This window comes from Salvia splendens, chromosome 14, assembly GCF_004379255.2.
Source record: "Salvia splendens isolate huo1 chromosome 14, SspV2, whole genome shotgun sequence".
Lineage (NCBI taxonomy): Eukaryota > Viridiplantae > Streptophyta > Magnoliopsida > Lamiales > Lamiaceae > Salvia > Salvia splendens.
The window spans coordinates 17,510,327-17,527,881 of record NC_056045.1 but is presented as its reverse complement, the minus strand read 5'-3'; the positions used below and the strand labels follow the sequence as shown (position 1 = coordinate 17,527,881).

The 17,555-nt window shown below is 40.5% G+C and overlaps 2 protein-coding genes across 9 annotated transcripts; one reads left to right on the top strand and one right to left on the bottom strand.

The window, feature by feature from the left end:
• The first annotated feature begins 72 nt into the window (after window positions 1-72).
• On the top strand, window positions 73-2,553 carry LOC121764996. The gene is made up of 5 exons (XM_042161027.1): window positions 73-1,177; window positions 1,429-1,487; window positions 1,609-1,737; window positions 1,822-1,957; window positions 2,028-2,553. The coding sequence occupies exons 1-5, from the start codon at window positions 491-493 to the stop codon at window positions 2,385-2,387; spliced, it is 1,371 nt and encodes a 456-aa protein (XP_042016961.1). The 5' UTR covers window positions 73-490; the 3' UTR covers window positions 2,388-2,553.
• LOC121764995 (putative pentatricopeptide repeat-containing protein At3g28640) lies at window positions 2,018-11,405 on the bottom strand. Of its 8 annotated transcripts, none has more exons than XR_006042678.1 (9): window positions 11,122-11,400; window positions 8,463-8,581; window positions 6,528-6,702; window positions 4,705-6,413; window positions 3,647-3,722; window positions 3,422-3,545; window positions 2,581-3,012; window positions 2,260-2,339; window positions 2,018-2,157 (listed from the first exon to the last, which is right to left on the bottom strand). XR_006042678.1 is itself a non-coding variant. In XM_042161024.1 (7 exons), the coding sequence occupies exons 4-7, from the start codon at window positions 6,321-6,323 to the stop codon at window positions 3,187-3,189; spliced, it is 1,830 nt and encodes a 609-aa protein (XP_042016958.1). In that variant the 5' UTR covers window positions 6,324-6,413; window positions 6,528-6,702; window positions 8,463-8,581; window positions 11,122-11,401; the 3' UTR covers window positions 3,172-3,186. The 8 variants fall into 8 exon arrangements, 3 of the variants coding, with proteins under 3 accessions (XP_042016958.1, XP_042016959.1, XP_042016960.1); XR_006042676.1 differs by having other exon boundaries at window positions 2,581-3,072; window positions 3,460-3,545; XR_006042677.1 differs by having other exon boundaries at window positions 3,460-3,545; window positions 11,122-11,399.
• Between the last annotated feature and the right edge of the window lie 6,150 nt (window positions 11,406-17,555).

Here is a 17,555-nt window from a genome sequence, read left to right as displayed (position 1 = left end):
ATACACAACACACACACTCACTGAATCTATTTATTGAAGTTAATTAATGAAACTATTGTGTGGAATGTGGCGTGATCTTAAGAGAGTAAAAACCGTGTGAGGATTGTGTAGATATTCTAAACTAGCCTTTCAATTTTTTCACATCTTTTGGTCACCTCCATCTATATATAAATATATATCAGTTTTAAATTGCAAATTGAGTAATTTAGGAGATAGAAAAGCCTACTAATACATTTTATAGATGAAATTGTGTGTAATAATCACCATTAACATTAACAGCCTAGCCTATGTTAATAGGAGCAAGTCAACTTGGAGTTGGAGCATTTAAAAGTTCGTTGTTTGGTTGTTCCTCCCTTGTGTCCACAGAATAAATAAAGCAGATGTAATTGTCAAGGCAAGCACAACCCTTATATTCCTTGATTCCCTCAACCCACAAACCGGGAATCAAAACCACGTGAAATCCCCATCTGCACACAACCTGTTCGACGAAATGTCTGTTTCCTGCGGAGCCGAATGGGCGGTCATGCTGGGCTGTATGCACTGGGCCTGGAAGCGCTGCTCCTACATCGGCTCCGACGACAGCGCCACGTGGCCCCCCGCCACCCCCGCCGACTTCGACCCCATCCCCCGCGCCTGCCGCACCATCCTCGCCGTCTACCAGCCCGGCCCCCGATGCTCTGGCGACGCCCACTGGGTCCACCCGGACCGGGTCGTCAAGCGGGCCCACTACGAGCAGACCCGCGGCCACGCGCCCCCGTACTTGATCTGCACGGATCACGAAAACCGCGAGATAGTCCTGGCCATCCGCGGCCTGAACCTGGCAAGCCAGAGCGACTACCGCGTGCTGCTCGACAACCGGCTCGGGATGCAGATGTTCGACGGCGGATACGTGCACAATGGGCTGCTGAAGTCCGCGTTGTGGGTGCTGAAAAGAGAGTCCGAGACGCTGAGGAGGCTGTGGGAGGAGAATGGGAAGGGGTACAAGATGGTGTTTGCGGGGCATTCTCTCGGGTCGGGCGTTGCGGCTCTGATGACCGTCATCGTCGCCAACCATGGCGACCAACTTGGCGGCGTTCCAAGGAGCTTGTTGAGGTGCTATGCGGTAGCCCCTGCCCGGTGCATGTCGCTCAACCTCGCCGTTAAATACGCCGATATCATACACTCGGTGGTGTTGCAGGTTTGTCTAAGCATAGTAGCTAAGCAATTGCAAGATCTGAGCATAGTAGCTCAGATCGGAATGTGGATGCGAAGAGCACATGTGGCGCATGTGCTCTCACAAATCTGGAATTGAAAATTTTTCTTTCCCAATTTGGGAAGTTAATTTCTATATTACAACCAAGGAAGAATTTCTCGCCTATATAGCTCATCTTCCATATGCTAAAAACATTTTGAATTTTTGAATTGATGCTCTCATTTTGGCATTGTCAGGATGATTTCTTGCCAAGAACACCAACTCCACTAGAAGATATTTTCAAATCTGTTTTCTGGTGAGTTTGGACTAGCAAACTAGTACTAATCCTTTAATATTATGAAATATTATTCGGTTTTTGCCTCTTAAAAAGAGTGAAATTTACCATCATTTAAACCAGGCCGTAATGCTTTGGACAGTTTGCCCTGCTTGTTATTTCTCGTATGCCTGAGGGATACGTTCATACCCGAAGGCAGAAAACTCAAAGACCAAAGACGACTGTATGCCCCTGGTCGTATGTATCATATCGTAGAAAGAAAGTTTTGCCGGTAAACTGCTATAGACGAACAAAACTTGTTTCAGCACAATTACATTGATTTATCTGACACTAATTCTACAATTCGCCATAACAGATGTGGAAGATTTCCTCCGGAGGTTAGAACAGCTATTCCCGTGGATGGAAGATTCGAGCATATCGTCTTGTCGTGCAACGCTACATCTGATCATGCTATTGTTTGGATAGAAAAAGAGGCAGAGAAGGCCTTGAAAGTAAGCATTTGCATCCTCTTCTCGTTTTCACTTCCGTTTCGAATTTTAATGATGTTTTCTCGTGATGCAGAATATGCAGGAGCTTAATACAGAGACCGTAACTACTCCGCCAGGGGTACAGAAATTCAACAGGAAGCTGACATTAGAAAAGGAGCACAAGGATGCGTTGGAGAGAGCCGTAAGTTTGAATATACCTCATGCTGAAACGTCATACGAAGAATCATATGGGAACAATGAAGAACAAGACGGGAAATTGGAAACTTGCATCAACAACACAGGAGATTCCTCGGAAAAGGGAAAACCTGTTTGTAAAGACGCGAGGACCAACTGGGACGAAGTTGTTGGGAGGCTTTTCAAGAAACACGAATCCGGGAAGATGCTCCTGAAAAGAGATGTCACTGACTCCATAAAATGCTCATCTACTATTTAACCATTTTCTGCAAATTTGTATCTATTTTTTATCACCATTCTTTTCTATAAACTAACTTGTAGCAATATTATACTGTGCATAGTATTGTAAAACACTATACATTATTATCTTATGGTATATATATTGCAACAACTGAAAAAGGAAGGTAAACTATATATTTTTAAAATCCTTTTGGGTCACAGATATATCATACCTGAATGTGGATGACCGTCCGCCTGTTTGAACTAGAAAAGTGTCGTCGTAATTGTCAAACCCCTTGCGTTAATTCAATATGCATCAACAATGCACGGTCCCGCACACATATGGCTCATACACGTCCACTGGCACATGAAGCTCAACTACAGAGACTACCAGCGTGTTGAGATCGCCATCACCAACTTCGACTACGGGATGAACTTCACACAGTGAGTCCACATCTCACACATGTCTTGTTTGAGTCATCTTCTACGACGACCTAGTCATGTAGGCCGGGGAGTTTGAAAATGTTCAATCCGAGACTCTTGAAGAAGGACAGGGATATGTTTGTTTACACTCGAACAGGGATGAGTGTTTCCAAGGAAGATTTACTTAAATGGGGATGAATGCCAACTTCCACCTCCTGCTGCTTATCCCATTTTACCTAATTCTGCACACAAATATTTCATCCCATTTTCAACATTTGCAGCTTTCATGGGTTTGCACATTACTGTTACAAATCAATAGAGATTTCTTAATGAAATTGAACAGTAGCAAATGAATAAAAGCAACAATAGCAATGACTCAGCTCATAACAAGTAGATTGCAGAAGGAAAGCAACAAGCTAGTCATCACTACTGAAAAGACTCCTGAACATATTCCCTATCTTATATCTGCAAGATTAAGAATGGAAAGCCCGACAATAATTTAAACTCAAAGAAAATGCCACAATAACTTGGTGCTATCTAACAACCACAATACACCAAATTAGGGTAATTTATGAGATTGATGATAAAAGGCTGACAAAAAAATAAAGAAGCATTTAATTTATAGAAATGAGACAGGGGATTTGCCAATACCCTCTCAGCCTCGGTCAGATCTGGAAAATCTAGCTCACCTAAACAGTTGATCAACGAAAATTACGTTCTGGTGAATCAATGAGATTGAAATCGAATGCGGACGACATCGAGCGGCAGAGTGAAGCTGATATATTCAAAAGAATGATTCACAAAATTAATGACACTGAAACTAAAAACTACATTTCAAAAAAAGAAAAAAACCGAAAACAGAGGAGAAAAACTTACAAATATTTGTACAAAATTGAAGACAATTAGCCCGATGAAGAATGAGGCAGGTGGACGGCGAGCAGATATCAGACAGCTAGTAAGATGGTTGGAAAAATCCCCCTTTAAAATGGATGTAAAATTGTGCAAATATTTTTCAATAATTTTTCATCCAGCACACAAATTTATACAACAATTTATAGCGGATACAAGTACATGAAGAAATCAGATATAAGAATGCAGAATTCATAAATACACCTTCTGCTAGGAATTTAACAATTACGGGAAAAATATGCATTTGTTCACCAATTGAAGATTCAGAGCTATGATAACATATTATGCCTTTGATCATCGGAACCTACAAGAAATGTGAAGCTTCCGGTCGCGGACTGTGCAATGATAACATATTATAAACTGCAGAAAGGTTGCGGACCAATTGAAATGCCTGTTCCTTTTTTACTAGACTAGCAATCAATCTTTTTTTTTTTTGGTCTCAGAGTACCCTTCACTTCAATCTATATATTCAGAGAAGTAATCAATCCATTGTTTTGTCAGAATTCAGAGTTATGAAGTAATGCTATTGCCTGTTCCTTTTACTGCACCTTTTCTAGTCTTGCCCAATAGTCTGTAACTCAAGGTAACAGACAAGTATTTTAAGGGAAATAAGAAAGGAAATAAAGGTGCTTGGTCTTGAACAAACACAGTTTCTTTCTTCATGTTTGAAATCGACTACTCAACAAAAATTACAACAAAAAATAATGGTTTCTATCTTCATACTTATACAGTTATACTACAATTGAAGTAGTGAATCTGGAATGGATTTCCACCTGTGACTGTGATCCTGAATTTAAAATTTTGAACATGAATTCAACTATCAAATTGCCCTTTCATTAAGTTGGTATACATAATTACACATTCAATCAGCTTGAAAGCAAAACAGAAAGAATGCATACTATTTGGTTCACTATACTCAAATATTTCAGCAGAAACTAAATTGCTGGTAAATGGCCTGTCTAACTAGATGTTTTATTGCCTTAACAAAATTGTACTAAAATTGAGGACATTACTAAAACACTTACAACAGTGTAGAGAGCTTTTCCAAACTTCGAAGTACCATGTGCAGTTTTGGATCAACATCATTTCTTGCAACAAACTCATGAACTGCATCTTTAACCTGAATCCAACTTCTACCAGAAACCTTTCCTTTCATTCTCTCTCTCATTTTGTTCCTTACGTTAACCACTCTATCCCATTCGTTCTTACTAGCATACATATTAGATATGAGCACCGAGGCTCCTCCTCTCTCTTTCAAAAGCTCGATCTTTCTTAAAACTGCTTCACCAAACTCCAACTCATTGTGAAGCCTACAACTACTCAGTAAAGATCCCAATACAGCCAGATTAGGCTCCATCGGCATGCTCTCAACAACACTATAAGCTCGTTTAATCATCCCAGCTCTTCCCAAGAGATCAACAATGCATCCATAGTGACGAAGGTCAGGCTTAATTTTGTACCTTCTCCACATCAACTCAAAAATGCACAAACCTTGGTCGAGCAGGCCAGAGTGTGCGCATGCTGAAAGAATCGCGACAAGGGTCACTGCATCGGGTGCAAGTTCGTGGAGTGGATCCATTTGATAGAACACACACAGTGCATCTAGTCCTCGGCCATGCATACCGTATGATGTGATAACGGCCGTCCAAGAATACAAATCCTTCTTCACATTCTGAATTTCATTGAAAACTCTAGTTGCGTTGCTTAAATCTCCACATTTTGCATAGGCGTCAATCAGGGAATTAGAAATAGAAACGTCAGTTTCGATCCATCCAGCCTTCTCTAATAAAGCGTGGAAGCATTTAGTAAGATTTGCATATCCTAGACCACCACAAGCTGATATTGCAGAGATGGTGGTGACAACATTTGGATGTGGTTGGCAGTCATCGGCCATCAAATCTTTGAAAACTCGAAGTGCTTCCATGTAATTGGAATGTGCGACGAGCCCGGATATCAAGCTCGTCCATGTAACGACATCTTTGTTCGACATTTCATCGAACACATTCCGTGCATCCATTGCCGAGTCCCGAATTGCATAGGCACTGAGTACGGAATTCTGAACAAACAAATTGTGATTGAAACCGAATTTCAGAGCATGGCAATGAACTTGTTTAACAAAAAACAGATCCAAACTAGGCCCACCAGCCTGGAGCAAGAATGTGAATGTATATGTGTCGGGGAGTATTCTTTCTCTAACCATTTTCGTGTAAAAATGCAGAGCAATCATGGGATCTAACCCGGAGAAGAATCTAATCAGGGTATTCCAGGAAAAAATATTGGGTCTTTCGATCCTACTGAAGATCTGAATTCCAAACTTAGAATTATCGATATGGTTACATTCTTCTGACTCGACCAAGCTCAAATAGATTATGCGACTCATGATGAAGGGGTTGCGGTGAAGACCCGTTACAAATACGTAAGCAACAAATTGCTTGAGATGATGAAGTGTTTTCATCCGTCCTTTCTCGAAAAGTTGCAACCTGGGGTGCCTTTGAAACAACTGGTTGTTTTGAACCCAGTTGGAAGAATCAGGTTGCGACGAACAACTGAATCTTCTCTGAAGACTTAGCAGCGGCAGGGATGATTCTGGTAGTTGCTTAAGAATAACAAATTGATTATTTGGGAAAAGATTTTTGAATGGCATTCCAAAGTTGGTAATTGATGATGCTCTAGAAATTTAGTGACTTTCGTGTTGAAAGATTTCCCCTGATTGCCTTCACCTCCGTTCCTTCAACTAATCAATGATTTAGAGTTAATTCAGTAAACAATAGAGCTCTAATTGCAATAACACAAAACAGAATACAAAATAACCCAAGCCCTAATTTGAGGTGAAGAACAGCAAACTAACTTGAATAGATAAGGGTGGCCCGGGTCGAGACCAACACCGCCCCAACATGGGTGGGTTGATCGAGATGCATGGGTCGCGCTGGGTCGGCGGGGTCGGCTGGGTCGGCGGGGACGAGCGTTTTGGGTGGGTCGCCAATCTTTTCCCCAATCTTTTCTAACGGCTAATACATGCTTTTCTGTTAAGATTTAAGGTAATTCCCCACGTAAATATTTTCCTTTTTGCTGCAGGATTATTTTTACTTAATTAAACATTAATATAAAATCAAATTTTCCTAAAAATCTGCAACTCTTTGAAATCAATATCTCACACGATTTCTGATTATTTTCAATCTCAATCCTCAAATCTCTCTATATATGCACAAATCAGTCACGCACAACGCACATATCAATATTTTCAAACACAAACCCTACTTCTACACTTCATAATTCAGCCTCCTCTACATCTCTAAACACATAAACAATTCAACGATCGTGTTTGCTACCACCATTTATATATTCCTTTGTTTAATCAAGGTATTGTTCTAACTTTCATCTTCTTTTTGAATTTAGAAATATAATGATGGTCATGGTCATTAACTCGATGAAAAGCATATTTTGTTTTTGTACGGTGATGGTGGATTTGCATGGCTCTGTAATTGCTTCCTGGGCAATTTCGTGGACTATTTTATGCATCTATGGGTGGATTTTCCCACCAACTGTGATTCAGTTAATCTTAACTGCAAACTATTATAATTACATAATTAGGTGGCTGGAAATTTTCCACATGTAAGGTTTTGACTATTTTGTTCTAGAGATTAAAGTTTTCAATGCATGAAAATCATTAATGTTATTTAACAGTTAATTTTAAATTTAGGTCGGACCCTACAAATGATTGCAACGTGTACCACTTTATCTACCTATAGGTTATATGTGTTGAAACTTGAGTCTAGATGAGGAGTTAATTGTATTTTTTTTATGCAACTTTATTTTTCCTACTTTTTGTATAAAACTATACATCATGTAATATTTTATTGAATTGTAGATCCATGTATATTGTATAATTAAATTGAATTGTAGATCCATGTATATTGTATAATTAATAACAGCCGATACATCATAACATGTATATTGTTTTTTTTTATCACGATAGTAATGAATGGTTAATGGGTAGGATGGAGGGGGAGGATGAGGATGAGGGGGGTTATGATTTTATCTTCCAAAATGAGTCTCTCAGATGGAGAGATGTTGGTAGAGCTTCTGGTGTGTTGGAGCCATCTCACAATACTAGAGGCAACACAAATACTCGAGATCATGCCTCAAGTTCCAAGTCTACTCGTATTCTTGTGGATGAAGATGAAGAGAATGAAGATATAAACTTGGTTGGAGCAGAGTTTGATGAAGGAGAAGATGACTATCATCTAAGTGGATGATATATAACTTTCTTTTGACATTTTTAGACAATGGTTTCAATTATTTATTTTGTGTTTTACTTATGACTTATGAATTGTTTTGATATTTTGATAATTTCTATTTTCCACTTTATCTCTATTCACATGAATTACGTCTACATTTATATTATTTGATATATTATAAACATTAGAGTAATATATTTATTTGATTTAATATTAAAAGGCAAAAAAATTAGCCTAGATTAGTGGGTCTCTCGACCCAGTCGACTCGTCGACCCGCGACCAGAATTTTCACCTTATCGACCTGGTGCGACCCTCGACCCGACCCGAACAACACTGGTTGAGTGAAATGGGATCAATTTTTTCTTTAATATCGCATCTTTCACACAATTTTTTGTTGTATTTAACCTACACCAAATCATGCATCTTCTTATTTTCAAATCTATTTCTCTTTTTTGAATGAATCTATCACACAAAAATAATTATATCTTGTTAATATTAGAACAGAAAAATTCAAGAAATATTTTAAAAGTAACTAAATTACTTACTTGCTCGAAAACACTTCAATTGCGCTCACACCCGGATGCACTACAAGTTAAGCTCAAGATATTGATAGCAAGTCTTTGCAACTTCGGAGCATCATGACCATACTTCTTCGACCATTGAACTGCAAAACAGAATAATTTAATAGTGAATATTTGATTATCAATTATGGTAGATTCATTCAAAAAAAGATATAATTATTTTTGTGTGATAGATTCATTCAAAAAAAGAGAAATAGGTTTGAAAATAAGAAGATGCATGATTTGGTGTATGTAAAATACAACAAAATATTGTGTGAAAGACACGATATTAAAGATAAAATTGATCTCATTTCATTCAACGACATTGATGAGTGTAACTAGTGGTTGGTTGGGGAATTAGGATGATGCTGAAGTTGTTAGCGCCGACAATAATTTGGTTTTTTTATGGCGATACACTTAACTGAAACTGCTTATGAGGCTTCGGGAATTGGAGAGCCTACAACGTATACTAGGACCAAAAAAAGAAAGGAGTCTTCCACGTCATCGAGTTTTGTTCAAGGTTCTAAGAAAGACACAAGGACCACAACCACATCAAGGAAAAGAAAAATTGTTGCTTGTGGCTTGAGCAAGGAGAAGAGGAAGAAGAATTTGAAGGCAATGAGGATGACTATGTTGCGCTTGATGATGGGGATGAGGAGTTAAGACACTTGACTATAGACATTGCATTTTACTTTGCGTTTTCATTATTGAGTGGAGACCTTAATTTTAAACATAGAATTGTTTTACTTTATGTTTCAACTACTAATTTTTATTTGGGATATTATATTTTCTAAACTTTTGCATCTTATGTTATGTATTACTCCCTCCGTCCCAGTTTAAGAGTGCATTTTAGTTAAGGCACGGGTTTTAAGAAAAGAGTTAGAGTGTGTAATAAATTAAGTTGTTGGAGTGTGTAATAAATTAAGTTGTTGGAGTGGCAGGTGGGATCCTTTTGACTTTTTGGATGTAAAAGGTGTTTGTTTTGGTTTATTTTTATGAAAATAATGGCATTGAGTGTAAATTTCATGAATAATGAGGTTAAATTTTATGTCCAAATATGGTAAATTTCAAATGAGACTCTTAGAGTGGGACAGACTTAAATTGCAAAATGGGACTCTTAAACAGTATATTTTACTGTTTTATTTATCTATGCATCGACCGCCATAATACCACTGTGTCGACCGCCATATGCTGCCATTAATAACACTAATTATGATACGTCTACTCATATCAATATTTAACTCCATGTTTCAAACATGATATTCATAATCTCATACCGTCCATTTATAATATCATTTTCAGTCAAAGCCTTGAATCACTATTTCTTTCGGTCACGCACCATTTTCGTTCCCCGACTACTTTTTGTGGTTTATTCACCTTCATAATATCACCCACATATTCCATATCAATTTATCAATACAAAGGGTGTTGCAATAAGTAAATTCTTTAAACGTCCAAGGTATTTATCATGACTTACAAATATGTGTAAATTAGAACTACACAATAGAAAAGTTTCTCCAAAATTACTCTTATTAGCTAACATACCTTTATTTCTTCTTTTAACTTTTAGAGCTTTTAAAATTCACTGCATTACACTATCTTTAAATAATAAACTGCTTTTTCTCAGAGCAACCTAGGGGTCAATCCCTATACCACAAGAAACCTCTTGGTGTCTAGTTTAATTTTTTTTTTAAAGTAATCCCCAAAACTCCAAGGGATTAGGGAGTTGGGGCAATTTCATTTCAGCCTGCCAGTTTGTGTGACAGTTTCTGCCGTCTGTTTTGCGGGAATTTTTAAAATAGCAAACATTGATGATATAAGTCGAAATTTTAAAGGGGTCTTCCTAAGACATGATAATATCTAAAGAAAAGGATTCTTTTGAAAGACAAGGAATGGCTCATTCTAAATTAGCAAATAAGAAACTTCCGGGCTATGAAACAGATCTTTTATAATAGGATTTTCAACACATTGGGATGGCTGAATCTGACCAGTACAGTAGGGAAAGAACAATACTAAGTACAAGTTACTTAATATTTGTGTGTCATTGAGTAATTCCCTCAAACACTTCATGCTCAACAGAAACACAATATAGTTGTGTATATTTTGGATCTAATCTTAAACCTAAGCAAGGAAGATTCCCCCTTTTTTTTCCTAATTCACACACTCTCTTTAAAAATTTAGATCAACAATCATCTTCTCCATGGTTCTTTACAACCCCATAACACAAGCTTCAATTTCTTCTTACTTTTTAAGTTCTAACCAAAATCATATTTACACGCATCAATTGCAATTTTAAACTCAATTAAATACATGAAACTAAATTCTCTATTTGATCCCAAGGTTTTAGACCGAGCTTCATGTATAAGAAAAATTAAACAATTGAAGCATAATCTTAAATTATTCAGCCGACACCTATTTCAATTTGAGAATTGGTTTTTACACACCTTTGTTAATGTGTTCTTCCTCCAAGGACTAATTCTATAGCTAATTCAAACCAATATGACAAAATCCATCAAGAACAAGAATAAAAAGGCCATTGTTCGGTTCTTCCCCTCTCCAAACAAATATAGAAATTTCTTTTATCTGCCTATCTATTTCATGTGCTTAGAAGATGACATAATAACAAAAGGGACAGAAAACTTACAATTTCTTTTTTAAAAAATCAAATATGAGAAATTGGTTCTTCAAGCTTGAAGCCACTAAAATTGAGGTGTGGTGTTGGACGCAGGCGAATAGAGTAAAGCGACGATTCAGGGCAGCGGCTGAACACCGGCGGGGCAGCGGCGCCTGAAGTCAGGGATGTTCTATTTTGCTCTATTGTTTTCTCTTATTTTTTTCCTGTACCGGAGTAAGATAGTAGTGATTTTAGTAGGGAAGTTAATCGGATCCGTCCAACAAGTTTAGAGCTTTGGGCCAATACTATTCGGATTATACGTTCATCGGGTGCGGATTAATTGATTTATGCTTTTATCAAGTTATTATAAATATTCACCGCTAATCCTATATATTCAGGTTCGGACTAGCCCATCAGATTGTAGTGCATAATAATGAAAAATAGTTAAATTTGTATAAGGAAAATGGATTTATTCAGATTAATGTGCATAAAACTATTAAAAATGAAAACTAATCCAATTCATTGATTCTTGTCCTCTAATGGTCTATATTTGTGCCATATAGAATTAATTTAAACATTAAAAAATTGAAAAGGGTAGAAAAGTAAGTTGACATGTTGAGGAGTTATTCTCATTCCATAATTCATGCATCCCATGATTTGGTAGTTATTTTGTATTGATTTGTCTTCCTTTCTTAATTTTAAATATTTTAGTTGATTATCTTATTTATTTTGCAGCATCTTTATGCACAAATATTGTTTAAATTAAGCATCTTTTATTAATTAGCTTGATTGTATCGAACATGGTATAATAATGTCATAAACAGTATAATAATGTACGAAAAAGATATAATAATGTACGTAAGAAATAGCTTAATGTATGCAGCGCGTTGAATCCATACCATTTGGATTTAGCAATCCATTGGGTTAGGTTGTAGTACCGAATCACTAAAGAAACATTTACCAAGGGTAGGGAGATAAATCATTTCCCATAGGGTTTATTAATCTACTGGGCTAGGGCATATTAACAACGCTTGCCTATAATTTCTGTTTTTATTGTAAGTTTTTGATGTACGTAAATGGTATAATAATGTATGAAAACAGTATTATAATGTACGTAAGAAGTAGTTTAATGTCTTGCAGCACGTTGAATCCATACCATTGGGGTTTAGCAATCCATTGGGTTAGGTTGTAGTACCAACTCACTAAAGAAATCTTCACCAAGGGTAGAGAGATAAATCCTTTCCCATAGGGTATAGTAATCCATTGGGCTAGGACATATTACCAACACCTGCCTATAATGTGCGTAAGAAGTAGTTTAATATCGTATTGTAATGTATGAACCCTACACATTAATGTACAGATACTACTACACCAAACAGTAAATAATTGAACCCTATGAGAACGGCTCTAACTCCTTGCCCTTAGTGAATGTTGTGTTATTGGTTGGTACTACACCCTAGCCTTATGGATTACTAAACCCTTGGGGAATTGATGGATCCGCGAATTTCTGATGTTTGTAAATGCTGGTAGAGAATGAAGATTATGACACGAAGAATTTACGTGGTTCGATTTACTGAAGTAAATCTACGTCCACGGGAAAAAGGGAGGGCAAGATTGTATTGCTTGATCTGTTTTCTACAGCTTACAAATACAAACTTGCTATTTGCTATATGGTGTTTTATCTCTAGAGAGCTTAACCTCCTCATATCAGATCTAAGTTCCATTTATATCTTGGACTAAGATCGTGGCTTGCATCACCACCCTAAGTCGTGGATGTCGTGTAGGTCATGGCCTAAGATCGTGGATGTAGCGTAGGTCATGGCCTACGATCGTGGCCTGAGTTGACACCACGTGGTAGTGGGTGCGTTGGACATCCTATATGGGTCCACTAACTCCTTGTTCGGTCGAATACTGAGACCGAACTGCTTTGGTTGCCGATCTGAGAGTAGAGCTTGATGCCGACCTGAGAGCAGAGCTTGATTGGTTGGCTTTTACCGAGCTGTAGGCTGAGGCCGAACTCTTTGGTAATGCCGAACTCATACTCCTGCTTGGGCTTTGGGCTGATGGGCCGTCATTGCTGTTGGGCTTGTTTAGTACGCACCCCATCACTACCCCCCCCGAAAAGCGAAGTGAATCACTTCGGCATTCTGGAAAAGGGTACGAGGGAGGCTGAAGTCAGGGGACGTGCCCTGCGCGTGACTGCATTAAATGCGGCATTAAATGCGACAGTAAAATCCGGCCGTCGAATCCTGAAAAGGTGGGATATGAAACGGTGCGATGATTTGAAATCTTTTCCAAATCTGATAAATACCGCCTTTCTTCATCATTTGAACACCTTTGCTATTGGCTTCTTCTGCACTCTCTATCTTTTGCGTGAAAAATTTCCTTCCGCTTTCAAAAATTTCCTCAGGATTTCTTCAAACTTTCAAAGAGTAAGAACCATGTCTGCTTCTTCTTCGTCTGAGTCTGGTAGCGGTAGAAAAGGGGGTAAGGGGTCTTCTAGCCGGAAAGAATCCGGAGAGAAGACCGTAGAGTATTTTCACAGTATCTTGAGTAAGGATACTGTGATATCCCTTTACGAAAAATACTCTTTTCCTGGGGGGAAGGCGGTGGTTCCTGACGATGATCATAGGGCTAACGACCCGCCGGAGGGTTATGCCACCGTTTACGAAGCCTGCTTAGAATGCGGGCTTCGTTTCCCTCTTCCCCCACCTTTTGTAGAGCTTCTTGATTTTTTTCAACTCCCTTTAGGTCAGGTGACTCCGAATTCTTGGAGGCACTTGTCGGCTTTTGCTGCCGAACTCCGTAGGTTAGATAAGGATCTGTCTCTGCGGGCAATCCTTAATTTTTTCCAATTTAAAAGGAAGGGATCTTGGTTTTACTTGATCCCCTTACAGCCTTTTAGGGCATTCTGCAAAACCAAGTGGCCGAAATGGCAAAACCGCTTCTTTTTTTATAATAGGACAGCGGCTCCGGGCTTCCCCTGGAGAGGGCCGAAGTCCGTGATTCCTCACCCTCGGTTAGAACCATTGGCCGAGCTCGATGACGAGCTCAACAAGATTCCCATAGTTAGGAAACAATACACGGAGTCTGAGCTCGTCAAGGGCGACGTCGTGTTCGACATCTCGTCTTCGGACGAAGAGGCCGAGGGTGAGGATTTCTCTTTACCTTCATGTTCTACTGCTTTAACGAAGAAAACTAACCTTGCTTTCTTGCTTTTTGGCAGTGTACATGCTGAACAAGGCTACCCGAAAATCTTCGGAGTCCAAGGAGCCGGAGAGGCCGAAAACCGCCAGCTCGGCGTCTGATGCCGAGAGGACTCCGAAAAGGCAAAAAACCTCTTCGGATCCGAAGAAGCCGGAGTCAACTTCGGCAAAGGGGAGGGGGAGGGCCCAGAAGCCCCCGAGAGCGCCAGAGAAAGACGTGGTCTTGGCGCCTCCTTCGGAACATATCTGTGAGCCGTTTTTATGGCCCACGGACTTCGCCGAGGTGAATTCTCTTCTTGATTTTCTGGCCTTGCTTTTTTTTTCTGTATTTTTTGTGGTCCCTTTGTTGACTTTTTTCTTTATTCATTTTCAGAGGAACGATATGCTCTCCAAGCTCGTCGCCGTCGAACTCTCCAAAGCGTCCAATGACTATGCCGAGATGCAGAGGAAGTTGGCAGCTGCTTGTCATCGGGCCGAACAGGCTGAGGCTAACTTTGAGAAGGCCAGAGCTGCTAGGATTTCGGCCCAGGATGAAGCTCAGTTTGCCAAAAACCAGCTTGTCATCCAGCGAGAGCAGGCGAAGCGGAGCGATGCTGCTGCCGTGGTTGCCCAAGGGGAGGCTCTCCGTGTTTACACGGAGAAACTCTTTTTGAGCAGCCAGTTCTCGGCCTTTGTCGGTAGCCTGGTAAGGCTAATTGCCGATAAGGGCGAGCAGGGGGCCGACGTCGTGCTGCCTCTGTACAGCCGAGAGATAGCAGCTCGGCTTCAGAATCTGCCGCTCCTTGAGGAGCTCGCTTCATCTTCGGTCCTGCTTTCTGCAGACCGAGTCCGGAGTTGTCGAGCTGATCGGGACGAGAACCTGGAGGCTATCTTTGCCTCCGTGGGACCCGTTTCACCCGCTTCGACTTACAACGGAGAGGGTGAGGCCGAGCCGCTGGAGCGGGAGGCCGAAGTCGATCAGGCCGGGCATCCGGAGAAGGAGGCCGATCAGGAGGCGGAGGCGATGCCGGCAGGAGGCGAGGCCGAGGCTGAGGTAGCCCAGGAGAAGGAAGCTGTACCAGACCGAGGAGCCGGAGACGAAGCAGGCGGAGTATGATTTCGTCTCCCTTCTCTTAGTCTAGTTTCTTCCTTGTAAAATGGCCTTGAAGCCCTAGTGTAAAAAATTTTCCTTGTGAATGAAAAATCCTCTACATTTGTCTTCGTATAGCTTTTCGTACTCGCCTTTATTCCTGTTGTATTTTACTATCTGCTCGGTATAGCTGCCGAACTAATATAGCTGCTTTGTACCCAAGGAGATGGAGATACTTCACTGGAAACGGCTGTACTCTTCGGCTTTGGACGAAGCTGAGAGAAGAGCTATAGCCGATCAGACGAAGAATGACGAGCTTCTGGCTCGTTTAGTGAAGCTGGAGGCCGATATCAAGGACTTAGAGTCCGATAAGAAAGATCTGGAGGCCGAGCTGAATACGGCCATTGCTGAGAGGACTGCGTATGAGGATTACATCCGTGTGCGCGGGGGAATGACCATATCAGAAGTTCAGGAACGAGTTGACGAACTGTGGGAGGAGTATAATGTACTCCGGAGGAACAATGCGCTGGAGAGCTCGGCTTGCCAACAAGTCGTGAAATCATTGCGGCGCTGGGCTTCTCGGTATGACATTGTTCTTGCCCGGCGTCCCTCAATTGAGAGATTCCTCCGGCATATCGCGCCAACAGATGCTCGCACTCCAGATCAAACCTCTGGTTCCCTTGTTCAAAATCCTACTCCCAGCCAACAACGAACTCCGGAACAGCCGGAAACGTCAAGACGAGAACGGGCTCAGGAGCAACCGGAATCGTCAAGACGGGGACGGACTGAAATTCGCCGAGGAGTTGTGACTATGAGCGAGCAAGATCAGCAGATGCTTATTGCAGAGACTCTTCATCGCCGAGGTGTTAGGACTTCTCGGGCTCGGGGAAGAGGCGTTGGGTCGAGGATAGCATCTCGTCGACCTGCTTATTCTTCATCTGCTCGGAACAACCGAACTCGGCTTCCAGAGGATTTTGCAGATAGGTGGCTTAACTTCAGCAACCCTGGACAGTAGAATAGTCCTTTGTAATAGCGTAACGCCATTTTGTAGGGTAGCGGAGTTGTATGCCGAACAAGATTTGATAAATGAAATTTTGTTTTCGCTTCTAACACTGTATTTACAGCTTAGCGAAAAAATTTCATCGTACTTGTCCTCGGTCTTATGAAGTAAACTTCTTTGACCGGACTTGGTCCTTGGTCTGATGAAATAAACATCTTTGACCGGACTCGTCTTTGGTCTGATGAAATAAACATCTTAGACCGGACTCGTCTTTGGTCTGATGAAATAAACATCTTTGACCGGACTCGTCTTTGGTCTGATGAAATAAACATCTTCGACCGGACTCGTCTTTGGTCTGATGAAATAAACATCTTTGACCGGACTTGGTTTGTGTTCTAATTTGGCGATTTTTGTCGCCGGGATCGAACTTTCCCTTGTCCTAATTCGGCGAGTTTTATCGCGTGGATCGGACTTTCCCAGTTAACCGAAGTGGTCTTATGCAGTAAACCTCTTTGACTAGACATGGTCGTCCCCGGTCTTATGAGGTAAACTTCTTTGACCGAACTTGGTCGTCCTAATTCGGCGAGGTTTATCGCGTGGATCGGACTTTCCGTTATTGCAGTTCGTTTCAGACGAAGTGCTTGTTAAGCTGAATTGCGGTCTTGTATCCTCCTTGGAAGCTTGGACTCACAATCGTTGGCTTATTGCAGTTCGTTTCAGACGGACTGCTTGTTAAGCTGAATTGTGGTCTTATATCCTCCTTGGAAGCTTGGACTCACAATAGTCTTTAATAATCGATCTAAAAAGGGGATCAGTCTTTAAAGAACGATATACCTTGGTACCATTTGTAAGAGACGACAAGCACATAGAGACAAAACACATAGGGAAAAAATGAAAAAGACGAAGGAAAAAAACTTTAAACCTTTTTTTAAAACGACAAGTAAAAGGTACAAGTAAAAAACAAACAAATAAAAACACATACCCCTATGACCGTACTAGACACGAGACGGACTGACCGGACTTGGTCTCTTACAAGTGGAACTTCTTGAGGTTGGAGACGTGCCATGTTCGGGGTACTTGTTCTCCTGACATGTGAGTCAATTTATAAGACCCTTTGCCGAGGACTTCGGACACCCGATATGGACCCTCCCATGTGGGTTCGAGTTTGCCCAGCTTTTCTGCTCGGCTT